We start from the raw sequence: 17,892 nt of genomic DNA, 5'->3' as shown, positions 1-17,892 counted from the left end.
TGCAAAAAATACTGTGTTATCTTTGGCATTTTTTTGTAGAATGAGCTCAAGAAATGGGATCAAGCAATATTTTTGTGACAGGCTGCTTATAACAAAATGCATAGAGTTACAATTTAAAATACAATTTTACAGTTTTGCTAAGTCCTCTTTTTGTGTAGACATACGGAAAACACAAGTCATCCCTTGAGTTTGGTTGCTTCTTTGCTTAAATGATTAATAGGTCAGTGTTAAGTGGCTTAACAAAGAAAAAAATAAATAAAAGGTACAAAGAAGAGAATGAAAAAAAATAATTAAAACAAAACCTTTTACTCAATACTGTGTATGCATGGTTTTCTTTAGTTTAATTGATTTCTTTTTACTTTTCCCTAAAATAATTTCTTGTAACTATTTATTTCAGGGTATATGGCTGTAGCTTTTGTTATGCCCACTAGATGGCACCATAGTAAAAGAAAAGCACAGCATATCACTTTTTTGCTGCAGGCAATGGCCTCAACATCGCAGACACAGTTTTTTAATGGTAAATTATTTATCTACAGCTCACCAACAGCAGCATTCATGTTCCATTAAAAATAAGAAGAATACTAATAATGGGCCACAGTAGCACCAGGGGCCTGACCCATTTAAGTGGAACAGGGTCATGATGTAAATCAGCGGTCCCCAACCCCCAGGCCACGGACCGGTACCGGTCCGTGAGTCGTTTGGTACCGGGCCGCGAGAGTTGAGGCTCGGGTGTGAAATGTATGGTTTTCAGGGTTTTTATCGGTTTTTAGCGTTATTTTGTTATCGTTTTTTATCGTTAACTCTGTTTTCCTGGGTCTTTTCACGTGTGTTATGAATAAATCTTCTTTTTTTCGGTACCGGTACTAGTTTTATTTTGTTGTATTTATCCGCGACACTTTAAAGGCCGGTCCGTGAAAATATTGTCGGGCATAAACCGGTCCGTGGCGCAAAAAAGGTTGGGGACCGCTGATGTAAATAATTACACCTGTGTTTCCATGTCAGAATGGCTGGGTAGCTGAAAAGGGCCTATTATGCTCATCATGTGCTAACACTGACACATCTTTGAGTCAAGCACTGTTCCAAAGACACCCTGAAGGACACACTTTGAGCTGACAGCCCACCTTATTTGTCTGTGTGAATGGATCATCAACCGGATCATACCAACGTGAGTCGGCTGGAATTCCATGATCCCACAGAACTGATCCCACCATACCAGCTGTGGCTCTCTTACATGAGATGCAGACCTCACTGTAACGGCTGACTGGAAAGCATGTCATATCACTGTCTACAAAAGACTCGGCTCTTATTTCAGTGAGACATGGCAGGAATATTTACAGTCACCAGCTTGGCTCATCAGGGCGAATAGAAACGAGTGACCCAAACGTGCACTAAATGTTTTCTCTCGTCTCATCAAAGGCCAGTAACTCACAGGCTGTCATTAAACAATAACAGGAGATATGCAAACATGGAAACAGACTACAGGAGTTTTGTCTGACATAGCGAATTAAATGTGAATCTAAATATTTTTGTGCTGCTATAGAGAAGGACAAAAAGGCACACTGTTTTCAAACTGACCCACTTGTTGATTATGACACCTTTCTCAGTATTTGTGTTGAGCTGGCCCAAATTGTGTAGGTCAGGCCAAATTATCCCTTCAATCTCTTTCAGCTCAGCTGAGTCCAAACAGCGCCACTGTTGTGAGGCTAAATAACCAAGCAGTGGCCAGAAGAAATGGCAGCGGCCAACAAAGTAGGTGGATAACACACTGATATTGAGATTATTATTCCTCGTCAAGAGCTGCTTTGTAATTTTTTTTAACTTTAGTGTGTTTGGCATATTTATGGTTGGGATTTCTGGGTCATCTAGACACAATCACACTTTCACTGTGTGGGAAAATCATTTTACACTTTGCTTGGCCTTAAAAGAAAGGAGATGGTGAGAGTTTAATATCCAGGACTCAGGGTGTAGTTGTCACTGATGCCTCACAACAAGGAGGATGTGGGTTTGAACTTCATGTTGTCTCTGTGCACACAGTCTAAAGGCATGCATGTTATGTTAATTGGCTGTAGGTATGGATGTGATCATGAAGGCTTGTGTGTCTCTCTGTGTAAGCCCTGTAGGCTGGTGACCTGTGCAGGGTGTAACCTGCCTTATGCAAAGCACCAGCCCAGACAGGCACCAGTCCGTTCCAGAGCGTTAAGAAAATAGATCAAATCAACAAGTTTTGGTTTCATAAAAACGGTCAAAGTAACAATGTTCATTAATTTATTTAACACATTCTCAATTTACACTTTATACACATATAAAGAAAGTAAAATGCTTCTTGAAAACACTGAAGGCTAAGATACAGGCAAAAGTGAACTTAAGACATGATGTATATTTATTTATAAATACATGACAGTATTGCAAGACCTATCAATTCCATTTAAAACTGCAGAATTAGATTCACATATTAGGCATACCGTAGATACATGCAGTCAGTGAACTCGTCAATGAAACACAGTTACAGTCTCAGAAAAATTTGCACAAATTAAAATATGCTATGTAAACATATAGTATACAGATGCTTTAGGGGCTTATATCTTGAGGTTAACAGTAAATGATAAAACATCGTTAAGCACAACACGTAAACATTTGAAGATCTGCTGTCATGTTGTTATCCTGCAGCGCTAAACCCTTTAATTTAACACTCTGGATGCTAACATCTGTTAAAATATATATCAATCAATCTGTATCAATACTGTGCCAAACAACAGCTTGAGAACTTTTTAGACAGAAGCTGTCTATAGCATACATATATATATGCTCACATATATGCTAACATACACAACAGTTCCTGTCAACAGCAACAGCAATCAAGCTATAGCTGCTAGTGCAAGATTAGCACATGTTTAAACATGCCGGAACAATATCCGACATACAGCAGAAGTTGTGCTGATTCCGAATGAAGAAGTTGCCTTAAACTCTAAAAAAAATCTACTTTTACAGCTGTCATGTCAAAATATATTGTAACTATGCTTAGTGGCGTATAACAGTTGCAGAGCATGCCCTAAATAAAGGTGCAAAGTCACTGTTATGCATGTCTGACGGACACTCTGAGGGTTGCTCTCAGGAAGTGCTGCTTCTCTTTCTGGTCCTTGGTCTCCTCTTCATAGTTTCTTCTTCTTGGTCGCTTTCACAATTCCTCTGACAAGACCAACACATCACAGTTAGGAAACAGTTGTAACATAGTTACTGTTTGTGGTGATTGTGACAATTGTGAGTCTCAACAGCTGGAGACAGCTTAAAGAATCTAAGCATTCTTTTACATATCTTTCTCTATATATTTTTAGCTCCAGCAGCATATAGCAGGATAAAACTGTGCTTGCTACACTGCAACACTGTGGAACACAATGTCTGTTGTAAAGATACTCCCAGAGAAATAGTTAGACATCTACATCTGTAAATGCTGTGGAAATAGTGTACAATAAAAGAAACTCATCACCACTTTAGTAAGTGCACCTGCTTATTAAGTAAATATCTAATCAGGCAGCCACATGGCAGTATGGTGCAATGCATTTTGGCATGTAGACATGCTCAAGACGACCTGCTGAAGTTCAACAGGAGCATCAGAACGGGGAAGAAAGGTCATTTAAGTGATGTTGAATGTAGTATGATTGTTGTTACCAGACGAACTAGTCTGAGTATTTCAGAAACTGCTGAGATTCTTCCTGCACAACCATCTCTAGGAATTACAGAGAATGGCCAGAAAAAAAAATGTTTCCTATTGACCAGGAAACATAGACTCGCCAAAATTGTACAACAGAAGATTGAAAAATCATTGCCCATTGTTAAGTCCAGATTTCTGCTGCGACATTCAGATAGTAGAATCAGAATTTAGAGTAAAGAACATGAAAGCACAGATCCATGCATGCACGGATTTATCAGTTTAGGCTGGTAGTTTAATGATGTAGGGATAACTTTTTTGCACAATTTAGTTTCAAATGTGCATCGTTTAAAAAAAAAAAAAAAAAACCCACAGCCCGCTTTATTATTGTTGCTGATCATGTCCATCTCCACAGAGTACCCATCTCCTCATGGCTGCCATGTCACAAAGGTCAAATCATCCTAAACTACCTTTATGAACTTAATGACTTCATTGTACTCAAATGCCCTCCACTATCACCAGATCTCAGTCCAATAGAGCACCTTTGGAATGTAGTGGAACGGGAGATTCACATCATGGATCTGCAGCCAATAAATCTGCAGCAAGTGTGTGATGCAATCACGTCGACATGGACCAAAACCTTTCTGAATCTCTGCCATCAAGAATTAAGGCAGTCCAGAAGTCAAAAGGGTTCAATCTGGCACTAACAAGATGTACCCAATAAAGTATCTGGGGAATGTATTTGCAAAGTTAAACTAACCAGCTGTTGGTTGAAGCAATATAAATGAGAGCAGCTCAATGTGTGTCAGTTTAATGTAAACCATTGCACGGCAACCTACCCCGTCCTCCTCAGGCAGCTTCTCATTCTTATGGTTCTTCATGATTCGTGTTAGGTGGTTGCACAGAGCCACAATTCTGAATGACAGCTGTTGAAACCGGCAAAAGTAAAAAGAAATGGGTTACAAAGCAAGACGTGCAATTTTTTTATGCAATCTTCCTTTAAGTAATAGTCCAAGTTGGTACCAGGGCTGCATTTTACCTTCCACCTGCGTCGAGCATACTGTCTCTTGAAGTTCTCCAAGTTGACCACTGATAGTCTCTTCACCAAGGCCTGTCTGGGGTTCAGAGGCTGCAGAAACACAGTGAGATGTCAGAAAGCAGAACTGTCCCTCACGTCAGCTGTGCGCATGTGCTTGTCTAATATAATCAGCTATACCATGAAGACATTTCAGATCATGAATGACAGAAATTTAAAAAGAAAAAAAAGAAAAAAAAAAGAGTCATAATCTCTAATTAACATTTATTTCATGGTTGACAACAGTGTAAAATGTCAGCGCACAAAGACGAAAGAGTGCTGAGTGTTGAGACGCTAATACTGGCAAAGGAAGTGAGAAATTTTTAGATAGATAAGATCTTATCATAGATGTTGTTTTTATGGTTAGCGCAAAAACATCTCAAAGAAAGAAATAGAAAATGCTTTTGAAATAAATAACTCAACCTTCAGCAATAGAGCACATTTAAATCCATAAAAAAGATCCTTTCTTTTAAAACACTATCATTTACACATGGAGTATTAAATAGGATTAATTATTATTTCAATAAAAAAGAAAATTGCAATTAAAAAAAACTTAGATCAGTCAATAAAAAAGACATTTGAACTTATCATTCACTCCACTGAGAGAACCATTGCACAGTACATTTGTTTCATTTAGTTTTACTAAATCAGCTAAAATAATCTGCTAAATGCTCAGGCAGAAAATACCAAATTAATAAATAAACGTAGTTTAATAAATCCCCGTGTCACAAAAAATAAATAAATAAATAAAATAAAATATTGTGCCACTTATCCCAGTTAAAGGACTAATCATGTTTGCTGCTGTACCTGCTGTTAAGATCAATACTTGTCTGTCATTTAAAAAGCATTCCAGAGCCAGTAAGAAATTTAAGCTCAGCTTATCTTTGGCCTACTAAAGAAAAAAGGCAGGCTGACTCTGTCAAAAGTCAACAAAAGAGATGTCAACGCTCGGGGCAGCAGTCCATGAGCAGAGGCAAAACCCCCTCTCTCTAGTCACCTGGGGGTTAGGGTTCAATGGGGGTTTCTGTAGGAACCTGAGGCATTCCAAACTACCTAAGAGATATAATCTCTCCGGAATGTTTTAGGTCTGCCTTACGGTCTCCTCCCAGAATGTAGATATTTGTTTAAAATAATGGCAAAATCTAATGCTCTAAGATTTCTATAATTGATAATGTCTATCCATTTTCTTCATTCAGTTCAGGGGACTGGAATCTATCCCAGCTGGTATACTCTGGACAGGTCATCAGCCTGTCGTAAGGCTATTAACGCTCACAGTGGCACCTTCAGCCAGTTTAGAATTACATGTGCATGTATTTGGACTGTGGGACGAACCTGGAGGGTACCCAGGGAGGGAGAGGGAGAACATGCAGAAAATAGTGTTTATAATGTGTGTTTATGTTTGTTTAACCTCCGGACAAAGCCAGGCTAGCTTTATCGCTGTTTTCAGTGTTTCTGCTAAGCTTAGCTAACGATTAATCATGCAGACATGTTAACTGATATAACCTGATATAACCATCTTCTCCTTTAACTCTTTATCTTTTTTGTTTAAACCATAAAAAAAATCTACAAATAAATAAAATTTAAAGAGTGCAATTTTTTTTAAAAAAACAAAAAGAAAAATTGTTGACTCTTAGAAGATTTTTCAGTGGTTTAAGTCAGCCAGACTCAGTGAAGGGCTGTTCAGCCTCAGAGCAGACTTCTCCTTCACAAGTCAGATGCAGCAGGTCCTCCAGTGCTTTCTTTACATGTGTGCTCAGACTTCTGTTATGGATGCTACCATTGGTTCCCTCAGGATGCAAAGAGCCCATCAGATCCTGGAGCCACTGGAGCTCAGAGTTCAGCTCCTGCCTCAGAGCATCCAGTTGGCCCTGCCTGTGGTTGTACCTCTTGCTGATGCTCTCCAGACAAACATCTACTGCCTTCATGTCTTCTTGCACCAGCTTCCTGGTGGCCTCCACTTTGCGAAACTCGTGGCAGGCTTGCGAGAGCTGTTTCTTTGCGGTGTCCCGCTCCTCCTTGTACCAAGCTTCCTTCTCATTGTAAATGGAGAGCAGTGCTTCTATGTCACCCTGCAGGGTGCGGTAAGCTTCCGCCACCTCGGACAATCCCGTCTCCATTAATCCGATGTCTTCCACCACATGGGCAAAACGCTCAAAGTTGGCATATGTGTTGTTTTGGGACATGCTGGAGTGCGACTGGATAGTGTACTCTTTAAGTAGTTTTGTCTTCAACTGCTTTGCTTTCTTCTCAGAGGCAGCGCTGTCCTCCTCCATGTGGCCGCAAGACTTCAGACAGAAGGGTAGGGGTGGGGGAGGGAGACTGAGTGAGAGGATGTCTTATTGTTGCATCTCGAAAACATGTATAGCAGTGAAAAATCCCAGCAGACGTGGCACTGGAGGATTAGTGTGTGACCCCAGAGCATAAGCCACGGCTGATAAGGGGTGCCAAAAAACAGCAAACATTCCTGGTGAGCATGTAAGGTTTCCCGGATCCATGCTTGCATCAAAACAGGATGAGGACTTCACAGCAAAACACCACTCACACGCATTTCATCAGCCTGAGTGGGAGGTAGACGGCTTCACCACAGCACAATGTTAAGTTTCCATTCCATTAAAATACAATTAGCGAGATATTGCAAGAGTCAGACCACTAACTTTGTAGACAAAAGGAATATTGCAGATGGCATGAAGATGGATGAGATGAGTGTGAGATGTGAAGGGAAAAAGTAAAATTCCCAAACAGGAACAATATACATACTTTAACTGTGGGACAGTATGGAAACATCTATCCAGGACAAGTACACAGTTAGTGGGAGTGAGCACTGGAAAAAAAAAAAAAGACCCTGCTACCCCGTGTGTTACCTTTGACATTAGCTGCAATAGATTTTACTCCTTGTAGAAGGGGGGGCAGGGGGAAATGAAGTGCTGACAACAGTCACAGATTATACAAACCATGCAACACTACTGCATAAATCATGTCCATACCTTAATCCAAGGATGATTCAGTGCATCTTCTATTGTCATCCGTTTTCTAAAAGAGAAAATGCAGCTGTGTAAATATGCCAGAACAACTCCATCAGACAGGGCACGTAGGTCAGTCATGCAGCAGACGGTGACTCTCTAAGGATTACAGCGAGACCAAACTTCCACAGGAATATTCAGTTTCCCGAAGGTGCACGTAAACACTTAAATGGAAACACATGTCAGAAAGTAAGAAGAGGATCACATTTTACAAAGAAAGTGTTTTTGCAACATTTTGTAATAGTTTTCTTTTCTGGTTTTATATATCACACCATGTAGCAGAAATAAATCCTTACTGGCTGGCTGTTTATTCTCATGTGGGTCAGGAGTCCACTTCATTAGGATTTATTAAAGCATAGCCCCGCCTGGTACTGGGCTTTGTAATGAAATTTCAAACCTGACCTTTGGCCTTGACCTATTTGTTAGTAACCTAATTTCTTTCTTCTTCTTCTTTTTTCTCTTTTACCTCGTTTCCTTTTCCAGGAGCCCTCTGATAAAGTTCTTGGCCAGCTCACTGGTACTGCTGAAGAACTCTTCATCAAATTCGTAGTTCACCGCTGAGATGTTTGCTAACGTTTCCTGCTTTGTGTCACCGAGGAAAGGTGACGCGCCGCTCAAACTGAAACAACAGCACAAACGTTTGCATGCGTGACTCAGTCGATAATCGTAGATACATTAAAATTCCCGGACGTGATGAATCTCAACTTACAGTATATATGTGATGACTCCGATGCTCCTGCGAAAAAAGGCGCAAGATTAATCCAAAGTTATGCACTGCAACCTGTTGTGCAGATGTCAGCAGAGGTAATTAAAAGCTCTTACCACATGTCTGCTTCCAAGCCCAGTTGCTCATAGTTGACTATCTCTGGAGCTGAAAATAGACAACACACACTCAACATCACAAACAGCGTCTGGCCAAACATCAAGCATCTCATTAAAATCGTCAAGCTCAATAAAAAAGAAAAGAAAGAAAAACTTACCAACAAATTCAGGGGTGCCAAAAATGTTTTTGAAATCTGTCCCATCTTGTATTTTGTGTGCTAGTCCAAAGTCTATTATTTTGATGCGGGGTAAGGTGGCATCCCTGTCCAGCAGCATTATGTTTTCAGGCTGCAGCAATGCAAATAAAGAAACAAAGCATGTATGTCAGCAGATTTCCACTAATAGCAGGGCTCGGTAATACAGACAAAAGCAACAAGTTACCTGGAGAAATCCTCCTTTTGTGGAAGCATTAGAGAAAAACAATTAATCACGCTCATTAGTGCAAAGGTGTGTCAGTGTGAACTGAAAATCAAGGCTTCAAGCATGAATGACTCAAGCACCTAGTGCGTTGTTATTTTGCGTACCTAATCCACCTTCAGTTATCAACGCAAAAGCATCAGCAGTGAAGAGGACTCACAACGAGCCATTCTTACATTTCTACTGTTATATGCTCTCCAGATTCATATGGGGCATAAAGGGAACAACAACAAAAAAGGAACACTATCACCCAGTTCTGCATTCAATTAGTAAGATGTGGCCTCTTGTGGAAACTTGTCAAAGGGGCTCCCTGTTTCCCAGCGCTGCCCTTTGGCTCTGTGCAATATAATAGGCCTGCAAATCAAGAACCATTCACATTGACTTTGAAGGGTTATGGTGCTGGGGTTGGGTTGTGTTTATTTAGCTGTTCTGAAGCTTTATTTTAATCAAAAAGGGGGATAAGAATTTCTCAAGTAAAATTCCAAGTCAAAATGGGGTTAAACAGGAGGGTTAATGGGTGTTATAGCTGACTGATCTGATGAAAATAGACCTTGGGAACGTAGATGCACAGCTAGAAAAAAAATCAGACACGATAGCAACTTTCAGATAGAAACGTGGGCGATACAGCGCTGAAACTAAAGAGATAACCTTGAGGTGTCGGTATCTGAGAGTTTGGATGGTGGCCACAAAAAACAGGAAGGATGTGTGAATCAGAATAGCAGAACTGTGCAGTACGTACATTAAACACCTGCGATAGATAGATAGATAGATAGATAGATAGATAGATAGATAGATAGATAGATAGATAGATAGATAGATAGATAGATAGATAGATAGATAGATAGATAGATAGATAGATAGATAGATAGATAGATAGATAGATAGATAGATAGACAGACAGACAGACAGACAGACAGACAGACAGACAGACAGACAGACAGACAAACAAACAAACAAACAAGGTCTTTATGGCATTGCTTGTGCGTAGTAATACAGTTGCTATGGAGGTAAAGAGTTTAACTGTTTCACAGAAAACAAACGCAGTTTAAGATGCGCAGCACAGGAGAAGCACGTTTACCTTTAGATCAAAATGTGCAATCTTCTTGGAGTGGAGGTACTGCACTCCATGTAGGACCTGCTTGATAAACTGAGTGGCTTCCTCCTCACTGAGGCTCTCCTTTTGAGCTAAGAAGTCAAACAGCTCTCCTCCAGAGACCCTGCAATACGCACAAACACACACAAACTGACACTCGGTGACTGTGGGCTCAGACAATCTGGAGCAAGCCCTCGCTAGCACTTTTATCTAAAGTGTGTTCTCAGGAAATTGGATACACAAGCCCTGGATGCCTGAGATATGTTTGTCTGTGGTGCCAACTTGCTTCTGTTTTTAGTCCATTTGCCCTACTTATGGGCCAACGTATTTTTCTATAAACATAACTGAAAAAATGGTATGAAACCTTGGCCCATAAGCACAATGTTCTCTACCATTCATACAGAGAAAATGAAGGACAGTGCGTCATTCTGCAGCCATCAGTCATATTTTTTTGTTTGAGTTTTTCAATTAGTCCTAATCAGGCCTGCCATGTTTCTCGGCACTCAGTGACCCCAGACGGGGGCCCCTTTTGGCCTCTTTTCAGCACAAGCATTATTGACTTTGCAAGAGACATTTCGTACTTTCTGGCAGGCGTGATCAGGGGCAAATGGTTTTCAGCAAACACAGCTTCAACAAACAGAAATAAACTCACAGATGAGTGGACTTTTGCTGTTTTACAGTATTCCATCCAAACATTCAAAAGACTGCACTGACATAACTTTTCATAAACCCAATAAAACACATTTTATGTTATGCAGGCTCTTATCTATTGTACATAGATGTTTGGAGTTTTCAAGAAGTAAAGCATGATAAAACGTTATTGTTGTGACTGTGTGGATATTGCAATGCATTGCAGAATCTTGCAGTGACTCACAGTTCGAGGATAAGCACAACATCTGTGCGGTTCTCGTAAACATCGTGGAGCGCTACAATGTTGGGATGCTGGAGCTGCTGCAGGATATCCACTTCCCTCGCAATCTCCTCTCTTTTCACACCCCGTCTGCTGGCCCCACTCAGGCGCTTCTTGATGAACTTGGCCGCGTACTTATTGCCTGTGCTCTTCTCTATGCATCGCTTGACAATTGCAAACTGCCCACTGCAGACAAAAGAGAAGCAATCACCACAAAAAGTGCCAAGAGAGCATACAGAGCACGGGAAAAGCAGTAACATCCTGCATCTTGGTGGAGGATGTGATCTCTGAACACTCTTCTTGTTACACCCATTATCATTCAACGTGACAACTGATTTACGTGTATCAGGATTTGTAGTATCTACCATCTTTTTGGTTTTTTTAAAGGAATAGAACTAATAACATTCTTTGCATTTAGCCACAGGATATTGGTGAGGAAGCTGTGGTACACAGATGACTGAAAAATTGGTCCATCATTGGTATGGTCCATCACTTCCTGTTTCCTGGCGAGACAATGAGACAATCTGGTGGTGCTGAGAGAGCCTCTGTCCTCCTACTCCTTTTAACTTCCTGCCAAGTTTAGTGGAGCAAGCTCAAGTGTTTACTCCACTGAAAGAAAAGCAAATCACAACAGAGGTGTGTGTCTTTGACAATATTGTTCAGTGAATCATTGCGTTGTTTTGAATGTTAGCTAGACGCTTACGACATCTTTAATGGCATCTTATTATTAATGAGCTTCAGTACTGACTCCAGTTGGTGGAATATATTCCTTTGTTTTCACTCATCCCTAACATAAATCATAACACTCATAACTTGCCTACTGACAGATTGAACAAGAAATATGAGACCATTTTCCATGTGAGGGGAATTTCTGTGGCTTTAATATCAGACCAGCACTTGAGTAAGCTTGCTGTCATACTACTGCTGCTTTGTTGTTTCCTCTTGCTGGGGGATGACCTGCCCACCCTATTGTGAACACAAGCTTCTCATCCTTCTGCGTGATGCCACAACGACATACAAGGGCTTATGTGGTGACAGAGCTGGCAAGAGTTTTACTGAATAGGAGGGAATGGTTGGGTAAAACACATTAAAGCTTGAGGACTGAAGAATTTTCATGTTTGAAGCACAGACACATTGTGACAATGTGGAGGGGAAAATTCCCAAAGAGGGGGAAAGACAATAATTGGCAGGCATTTCATGAATTTTGGACATAACTGTCCACACAGAAATTCCAGAGTGGCTGTGAGAGGCTGTCCAATCTGTGTCTAGAGGGCTAAGAATAGCCAGACTTAAACAGAGTCTTGCTTTACCTGCCACATTTCTTCTGCTGTTGGTGAGTGAGAGCCCCCGCTTGAACTGCAGGAGTGGAAAAGAAAGAAGGGCAGAAAGGAGGTGTGCAAGGAAGATCTGTACACCCACAACACACTACAGTTCACACTTGTATTTTCAGGGTGTTTACAATGTGCACCCAGAAACAAATTAAGGGATTAAATACTATCTTTGTGGTTTTAAACCAGCTACTGACTCTGTAACCCTACATCGGTGCGAGATGGTTGAGCCAGTTTTCACGTTTTTGTGGCATGCCCTGTCCGGTGCTCTGTGATCACACCTGCTGTTACATTGACTATGCTAAGCCTCTTATGAAACATGCTCAAAAATAACAATATAAAACTATGTAAATGCGGGACCACATAAACCCAGACTTTCAATTACAACCTCAATGAAGAGATTAAGTCTAAAACCTTTAAACAAATATGACGCAGTCTGATACAGCAGCACTTCAACAAAAAAGCTGAACATCTCTGATACACAAGGGGAAAAAAACAAGCGTATGAGTTTCTTTAAAGTGCTGCAGTGCTTGATGCAAGGGGATTTGCACTGAACTACATGTGGTTGTTTCACCTGTGCGTCTAATAAGACAAGGGAATCTTTAACTTTAGATTGATTTGATGTATTTCCTATAGCTTTCAGGTTCTGGAAACACATTAAAAGCCTAAAGCCCTTGAAGTTATTATTGAGATCATTTAATTCATGTGTGAACATGTCCCAGCAGAGAGTGCAGGGGGAAAAAAGAGAGAGTGGGGAAATATACGTTAAGGCAATAATCCACAAAGAATCCCACGCACATTCCTTAAAAGGAAAATAAAAAGAGAGCGGGTGGAGTGATAAAGAACAGTTTCATGGAATCTCAAATCCTCCCTCTGCCTGATCTATTCACAGGACGTCTCCACCCTCGAGTCTTCCCTGTTAGAGATGATAATGTGTTAACTGAAGAGGTGGGGAAGTCACTCAGTGAATTCCACTTGCAAAAACATCCATCAATTACCCCAAGGGGAGGAACTGATCCGTCACTGGGGCATGAGCAGTCCCCTTGATTTGCCTGATAACTAATGGCAAATAGAAAAAGCCCTTGAGATGATAGTTGTAGTTCATGTGTGAAAAAGCACCCAACACAAATGTCAGCAGAGGGGCTTTACTCCAGCATTGTTACGAAGTGCAGAGTAACAGCGGAAAGAGATGCTGGGGGAGGTGGTATTCCACAAAAGGCCAGGCGTGCCGTCTGTCTTAGCCCTAAGCCGACCAGCGGGGCTGAAAGTGCCATCTCTCCGCAGAATTTCCACTTCCAACAGCTGAAGGTCATTAGCCACAGCCAAGGTTGAAGGAATGCTCCGACAAGTGGCGCCAACCCAATATTTAAACATGTTTCTCAACTGAGCAACCACCAGGATGACGAAGAGTGCCGGATTCGCTGTTGACCCAGAAAGCTGTTCCTAACCAGGCGACTAATCAAATGCCATTGAGGGCTGCAGGGACGCAGCTCCAACTTTTAAAATTCTACCGGTGCTTGAAAACCCAATTTGTCGGCCACATTTTCTGCTTTTTATGCTGTAAGTGAAATCTTTCCACATTTAAGCCCTAAAGTAATCTCTAGATTCCCACTGGTATTTAAGTCCAGCCACACACGCACAGACCGGCATCTGTGAGGCATTAGTGTTGTTTGTAATGGGACAATTTCTGTCAGTATTAGAACTCTGGGGGATGTCCAAAAGGTCAACATGGAGGTCCTTCAGTTAGGCTGCAGCAAATAAACTCCCTTCTCTCTTTATTTCCCCAATTTACACACCAGCAGGAATGTCTCGGAGCTATAGAGACAGAGAAATTCTAGTACTTTTTGGTAATCTGAAACAGCTGTGTGCCTGCCCTGTGGGCTCTTTTCACTTCAACGCATTTATTGTTCGAGCACCACAACCTAAAATTTGCATCACTGCCCTCTGGATATTCCATAAAGAAAACTTGTAAAATGGTTAGTCCGAATCATTTTCTCCTAAATGAACCCACATAGATACTGGAAAAATATTTTGCATATCAGGAAGATGCTCCTGCAGTGTTTACAGATTGGAGAGCAAAAACTCTGTGAACCTGTGTTAATGCACAGATGAGTTTTCACCTCAATGTCAGCTTAAGCAGTGACAAACATGCTGCTGTGCTGCAGGAATCTTTCCTTCCTGTCAGTATAACTAATGTTTAAATATCCATCTCACCGTCAAGACAGAGTATAGGTGTCTTGTGAGTTACTGCAGGTATTTTGTAAGAAGCCACACATTAACAAACTGACCAGATTCAATTTAAGGCATCGTCAGAGTCATACAGTTCACCCTGGGATGACGTCACTCGCTGTACCTTTCACACATAGCAATAAAGACACGGTGGTGCTAGACGAAAAGTCAAGGGATTACCATTAGAAGTCAACATGAAAGCATTCAGGAAGTCAGAGTGAAACCATGGTGTAAAGTAAATTCAGCATTCAAATTTTGGGGAAAGTCTGCGTGGTTTTTTTTGGGAAGGGGGGGAGCAGGTTTAACAGATGGTAGTTTCTTTCTACGCACTACTTATCTACTAAAAGCTATCAGTTGTTATGAGCCAACAAGGACACAAGCTCACTTGTAAACAGGGTCCAGCATCTCAGATGAAGACCTTTTTCTCAGCCTTACCTTGATGCTCAGTTACAGCTCACCGCTTCCTGTTAAAGGCATCTTTTGGTTCGGACTTTAACACTTTGTACTGTATGATGTCATAAGTGTCATCAGTCGAATGGAAAGAAAGGTACACTTGTCACAGCATGCCCCGCATGTCAAAGGGCTGACAGGTTTACCCAAAACTCTGCGTCATTAGTGGAAACAGCCACTCAGTACTGCTTTTCGGGGCTGTGAGACATTGAAACCTGTCAACATGATTAATTCAATTTCCAGAAATGGTGCAACAGTACCACAGCACAGGACATCTCAAATACGTCACACAGTTTTTGCCTCCCTCCGCCAAATTTCCCCACCCTCTTAAAGGACAATTGAGTAACAGTTCCACTGAGGTATGTGAGTGGAGGGCTCTGAACCCGTGAGGCTGTCAAAACTGTGAGTGGGCTAAAACACGTCACCCGAGGCTCACCAGAAAACTGTGAGTGAAAAGTCTTTTGCAGAAAGATAAAATGTAACAGGTTTGGTTACTCAGAAAGCTAACCAGGGCTTTTAACCACAGTAGCTTAAAGGGTCACATATTTTCGACATGCTGATGTTAAACATGCACTCAGCCCACAGCAGAGTCCCCTTTTCTTTTCAGGCAAAGGTTTTCTCATGAAAACCAGCTCAGCTTTGAGCAACACATTCCCATGTCTGCCATGTCTTGCAGGGGTTTAAAGGGTATTTCAGCTTTTTTTTTTAATATAAGTTTTTAAAAGTCTTTTAAAGGAATTTCTTAGGTTTATTTATTAGGTTACTTGATGTAACCTAATAAATCATCTACTAGTCTGTGGTGATATGAGCAGCTTTTGAGTTGCCTCTGTGCAAACAGCCGTGTTTGTTTTGCCTTCTTGCTCTTTGCCTGTCTGTGGAAAATCCCTCCAATGTTACAACTTCATGTGCAATTATCAATAACAGTACTTTTTTTGTTTTAAACGGTGCTTACAATCTATTTACTTTGCAAACTACGTAAAGTATTAGATAATTTATTCATTTTATTGATCAGCTAACTGTCCGTGAATCATTATTTTTAACCATCAGACGTGAGTGCTTTACTCAAAGCCTGATTACTGTAAAAATATTTCATATTTATACATTTGAACTTTTCATGCTACACGAGGCCTTTGCTGAAAAGTCTTCCTCTTCTGTTTTTTGTTTGGGTTATTTTTTATAGATCTGAAGGAGTCATTTCAACAGCAGGTCTGGATCAGGGTGTGTCAAAGCAGCTATGTCCCAACAAAGACTGGGACACAGTGCATATTGGGATTAATGGTGAAAGGCTACAGGTCAGATGCTTTGCTTTTACACCCGCTCAATCTGTTATCGAGTGGTGCACATGCCCAAGCTGTCCTTCCGTGCAAAATTGGCGTAGCTTCCTCAATCCATATTGTAATCTACCAACTTCCTGTAACTTATTTCCTCAGTTTCCTTCACGTCTGCTCTTTACGGGGTTTATTCGCAGCACTTCGACACCCTGGTCCACCGCCCCACAGTCAGACCATGCAAAGCAAATCGCTCACAATTCATTTGCGTTCCTGGACTGACAAATCTGACCCCCAAACACAGCTATTTTCTTTTCTTCGAGTGCGTTTAGCTTTGGAACGTTATCTCTTGCTGTAAAATTCAGCCCACTTTAACCCAACGACACTCCCCAGTTCAAGCTTAGACAGGCCAGCTGTTTGCATACCTACATACACAGGAGGAGGACCACTGGATCAAGCACTTGCAAGGGAAACTGACTCACCCTCTGACTCACACAAACTGTGAAGGATCATCTTCTAAGAGGTGGGGATCAAATAACCTCTCATTTACATCCTTCATAAAAACTAATCGTGAACAAATCCTCACCTTCCCAGTGTTTCTCCAATTTCATAAAAATCCTCCACATTCTCTTGCTTGAATACCGCCATGCCGGGCGTCCTCATTGATGTAGCTCCTTAATATGTAAAACAGATATGTAAAACAGCCTCCTTGATATGCTCCAGTAAAGCCAGTTGTTGTGCCTCCCCAGGAGTACTCTTCCTGCACACCACAAGTCCAACCCTGCTGACACAAAGATGAGTTGGTTTCTGAGCGCAGTGATGAAAATGTTTACTACAAGTTGCAGCTTGCTGTAAGGTATTCGTTTACTGAATTAGAGCTACTTTCACCTTGCTCTTGGGAAAGCCTTAACACCGTAACACAGCACAGAAAAAAAGGGTCCTCTTTGTTCTTCACTAGTATTACAGGCTTTAAACTACAACTTGCACAACAGCGTCTGGGCAGCATAACAGTGTATAATGAGGATTACAAATGAAAAGAACATTTCTGGCTAATTAGGGCAGGGCATCTGTTGTGAAACATTATGTCTGGTTAAAAAGGTTGGGAATGGCAGTTACACAGGCTTTGTAAATACCAGAACATGGCCATTGTGACAATTGTGAATAAGGATTTATAAAGATAAAATGGTAACTGTGCAGCATGGGAGTGAACACGTATGTATACACAAATGTGAAGAGAGACAGAGAAAAAAAGATGTTCACAAGCTGAAATACCACAAACTTCCTCTCTGGCAAGTTTCATGAGTTTTTCGCAAGTGTCTCAACAAAACTGGCTGCAGTTAAAAACACCGGGTCTTACCTTCAGTCAGCTGCAGAGCTGATGATAAAGGTGCATCAGTGTCCACGTCTCCTACAGTTGGTCTCCTCGTCTCATAGCTGCAGCTGGGGTCAGAAAACAGCTCCTCCGGGGTGGATGGCTGCTGTTTTCTGTCACCGGTGATATCACCATCAGGCTTTTGTGTGCGCGTAAAGTCCCTCCCTCTGATGGCTCTATTATGAAACTGCAGCAGGCAGGCTGTCAGTAAAGATAGCTCGGATAACTGCTCGGTGCGTCCTAACAGACGCGTCTGAATGAG

At 41.3% G+C, this 17,892-nt stretch overlaps 1 protein-coding gene across 3 annotated transcripts; it reads right to left on the bottom strand.

Moving 5' to 3' along the window:
* Positions 1-2,357: 2,357 nt before the first annotated feature.
* On the bottom strand, positions 2,358-17,792 carry dapk2b (death-associated protein kinase 2b). 3 transcript variants are annotated; one of them, XM_084933477.1, is made up of 12 exons: positions 17,616-17,778; positions 16,845-17,039; positions 10,948-11,169; positions 10,059-10,197; positions 8,722-8,851; positions 8,564-8,612; positions 8,451-8,477; positions 8,208-8,360; positions 7,706-7,751; positions 4,686-4,775; positions 4,486-4,572; positions 2,358-3,186 (listed from the first exon to the last, which is right to left on the bottom strand). In XM_084933477.1, exons 2-12 carry the CDS (start codon positions 16,919-16,921, stop codon positions 3,109-3,111), a joined length of 1,098 nt encoding a protein of 365 aa, XP_084789603.1. In that variant the 5' UTR covers positions 16,922-17,039; positions 17,616-17,778; the 3' UTR covers positions 2,358-3,108. The 3 variants fall into 3 exon arrangements, with proteins under 3 accessions (XP_084789603.1, XP_084789602.1, XP_084789604.1); XM_084933476.1 differs by having other exon boundaries at positions 10,948-17,039; positions 17,616-17,781; XM_084933478.1 differs by lacking the exon at positions 2,358-3,186 and having other exon boundaries at positions 4,539-4,572; positions 4,686-7,006; positions 17,616-17,792.
* Positions 17,793-17,892: the final 100 nt, after the last annotated feature.

This window comes from Perissodus microlepis, chromosome 7 (assembly GCF_051167445.1).
Source record: "Perissodus microlepis isolate ML-2025 ecotype Zambia chromosome 7, ASM5116744v1, whole genome shotgun sequence".
NCBI lineage: Eukaryota > Metazoa > Chordata > Actinopteri > Cichliformes > Cichlidae > Perissodus > Perissodus microlepis.
This window is presented reverse-complemented; position numbering and strand designations above follow the sequence as displayed.

Coding starts and splice junctions, on each gene's coding strand:
- dapk2b (XM_084933478.1), bottom strand. CDS start 16,921: ATGAGGACGCCCGGCATGGCGGTATTCAAGCAAGAGAATGTGGAGGAT. Junction 8,613..8,721: donor TGGCACCCCTGAATTTGTTG/GTAAGTTTTTCT, acceptor GTCTATTTTCAG/CTCCAGAGATAGTCAACTAT. Junction 7,007..7,705: donor TGAATCATCCTTGGATTAAG/GTATGGACATGA, acceptor TTCTGTCTGAAG/TCTTGCGGCCACATGGAGGA.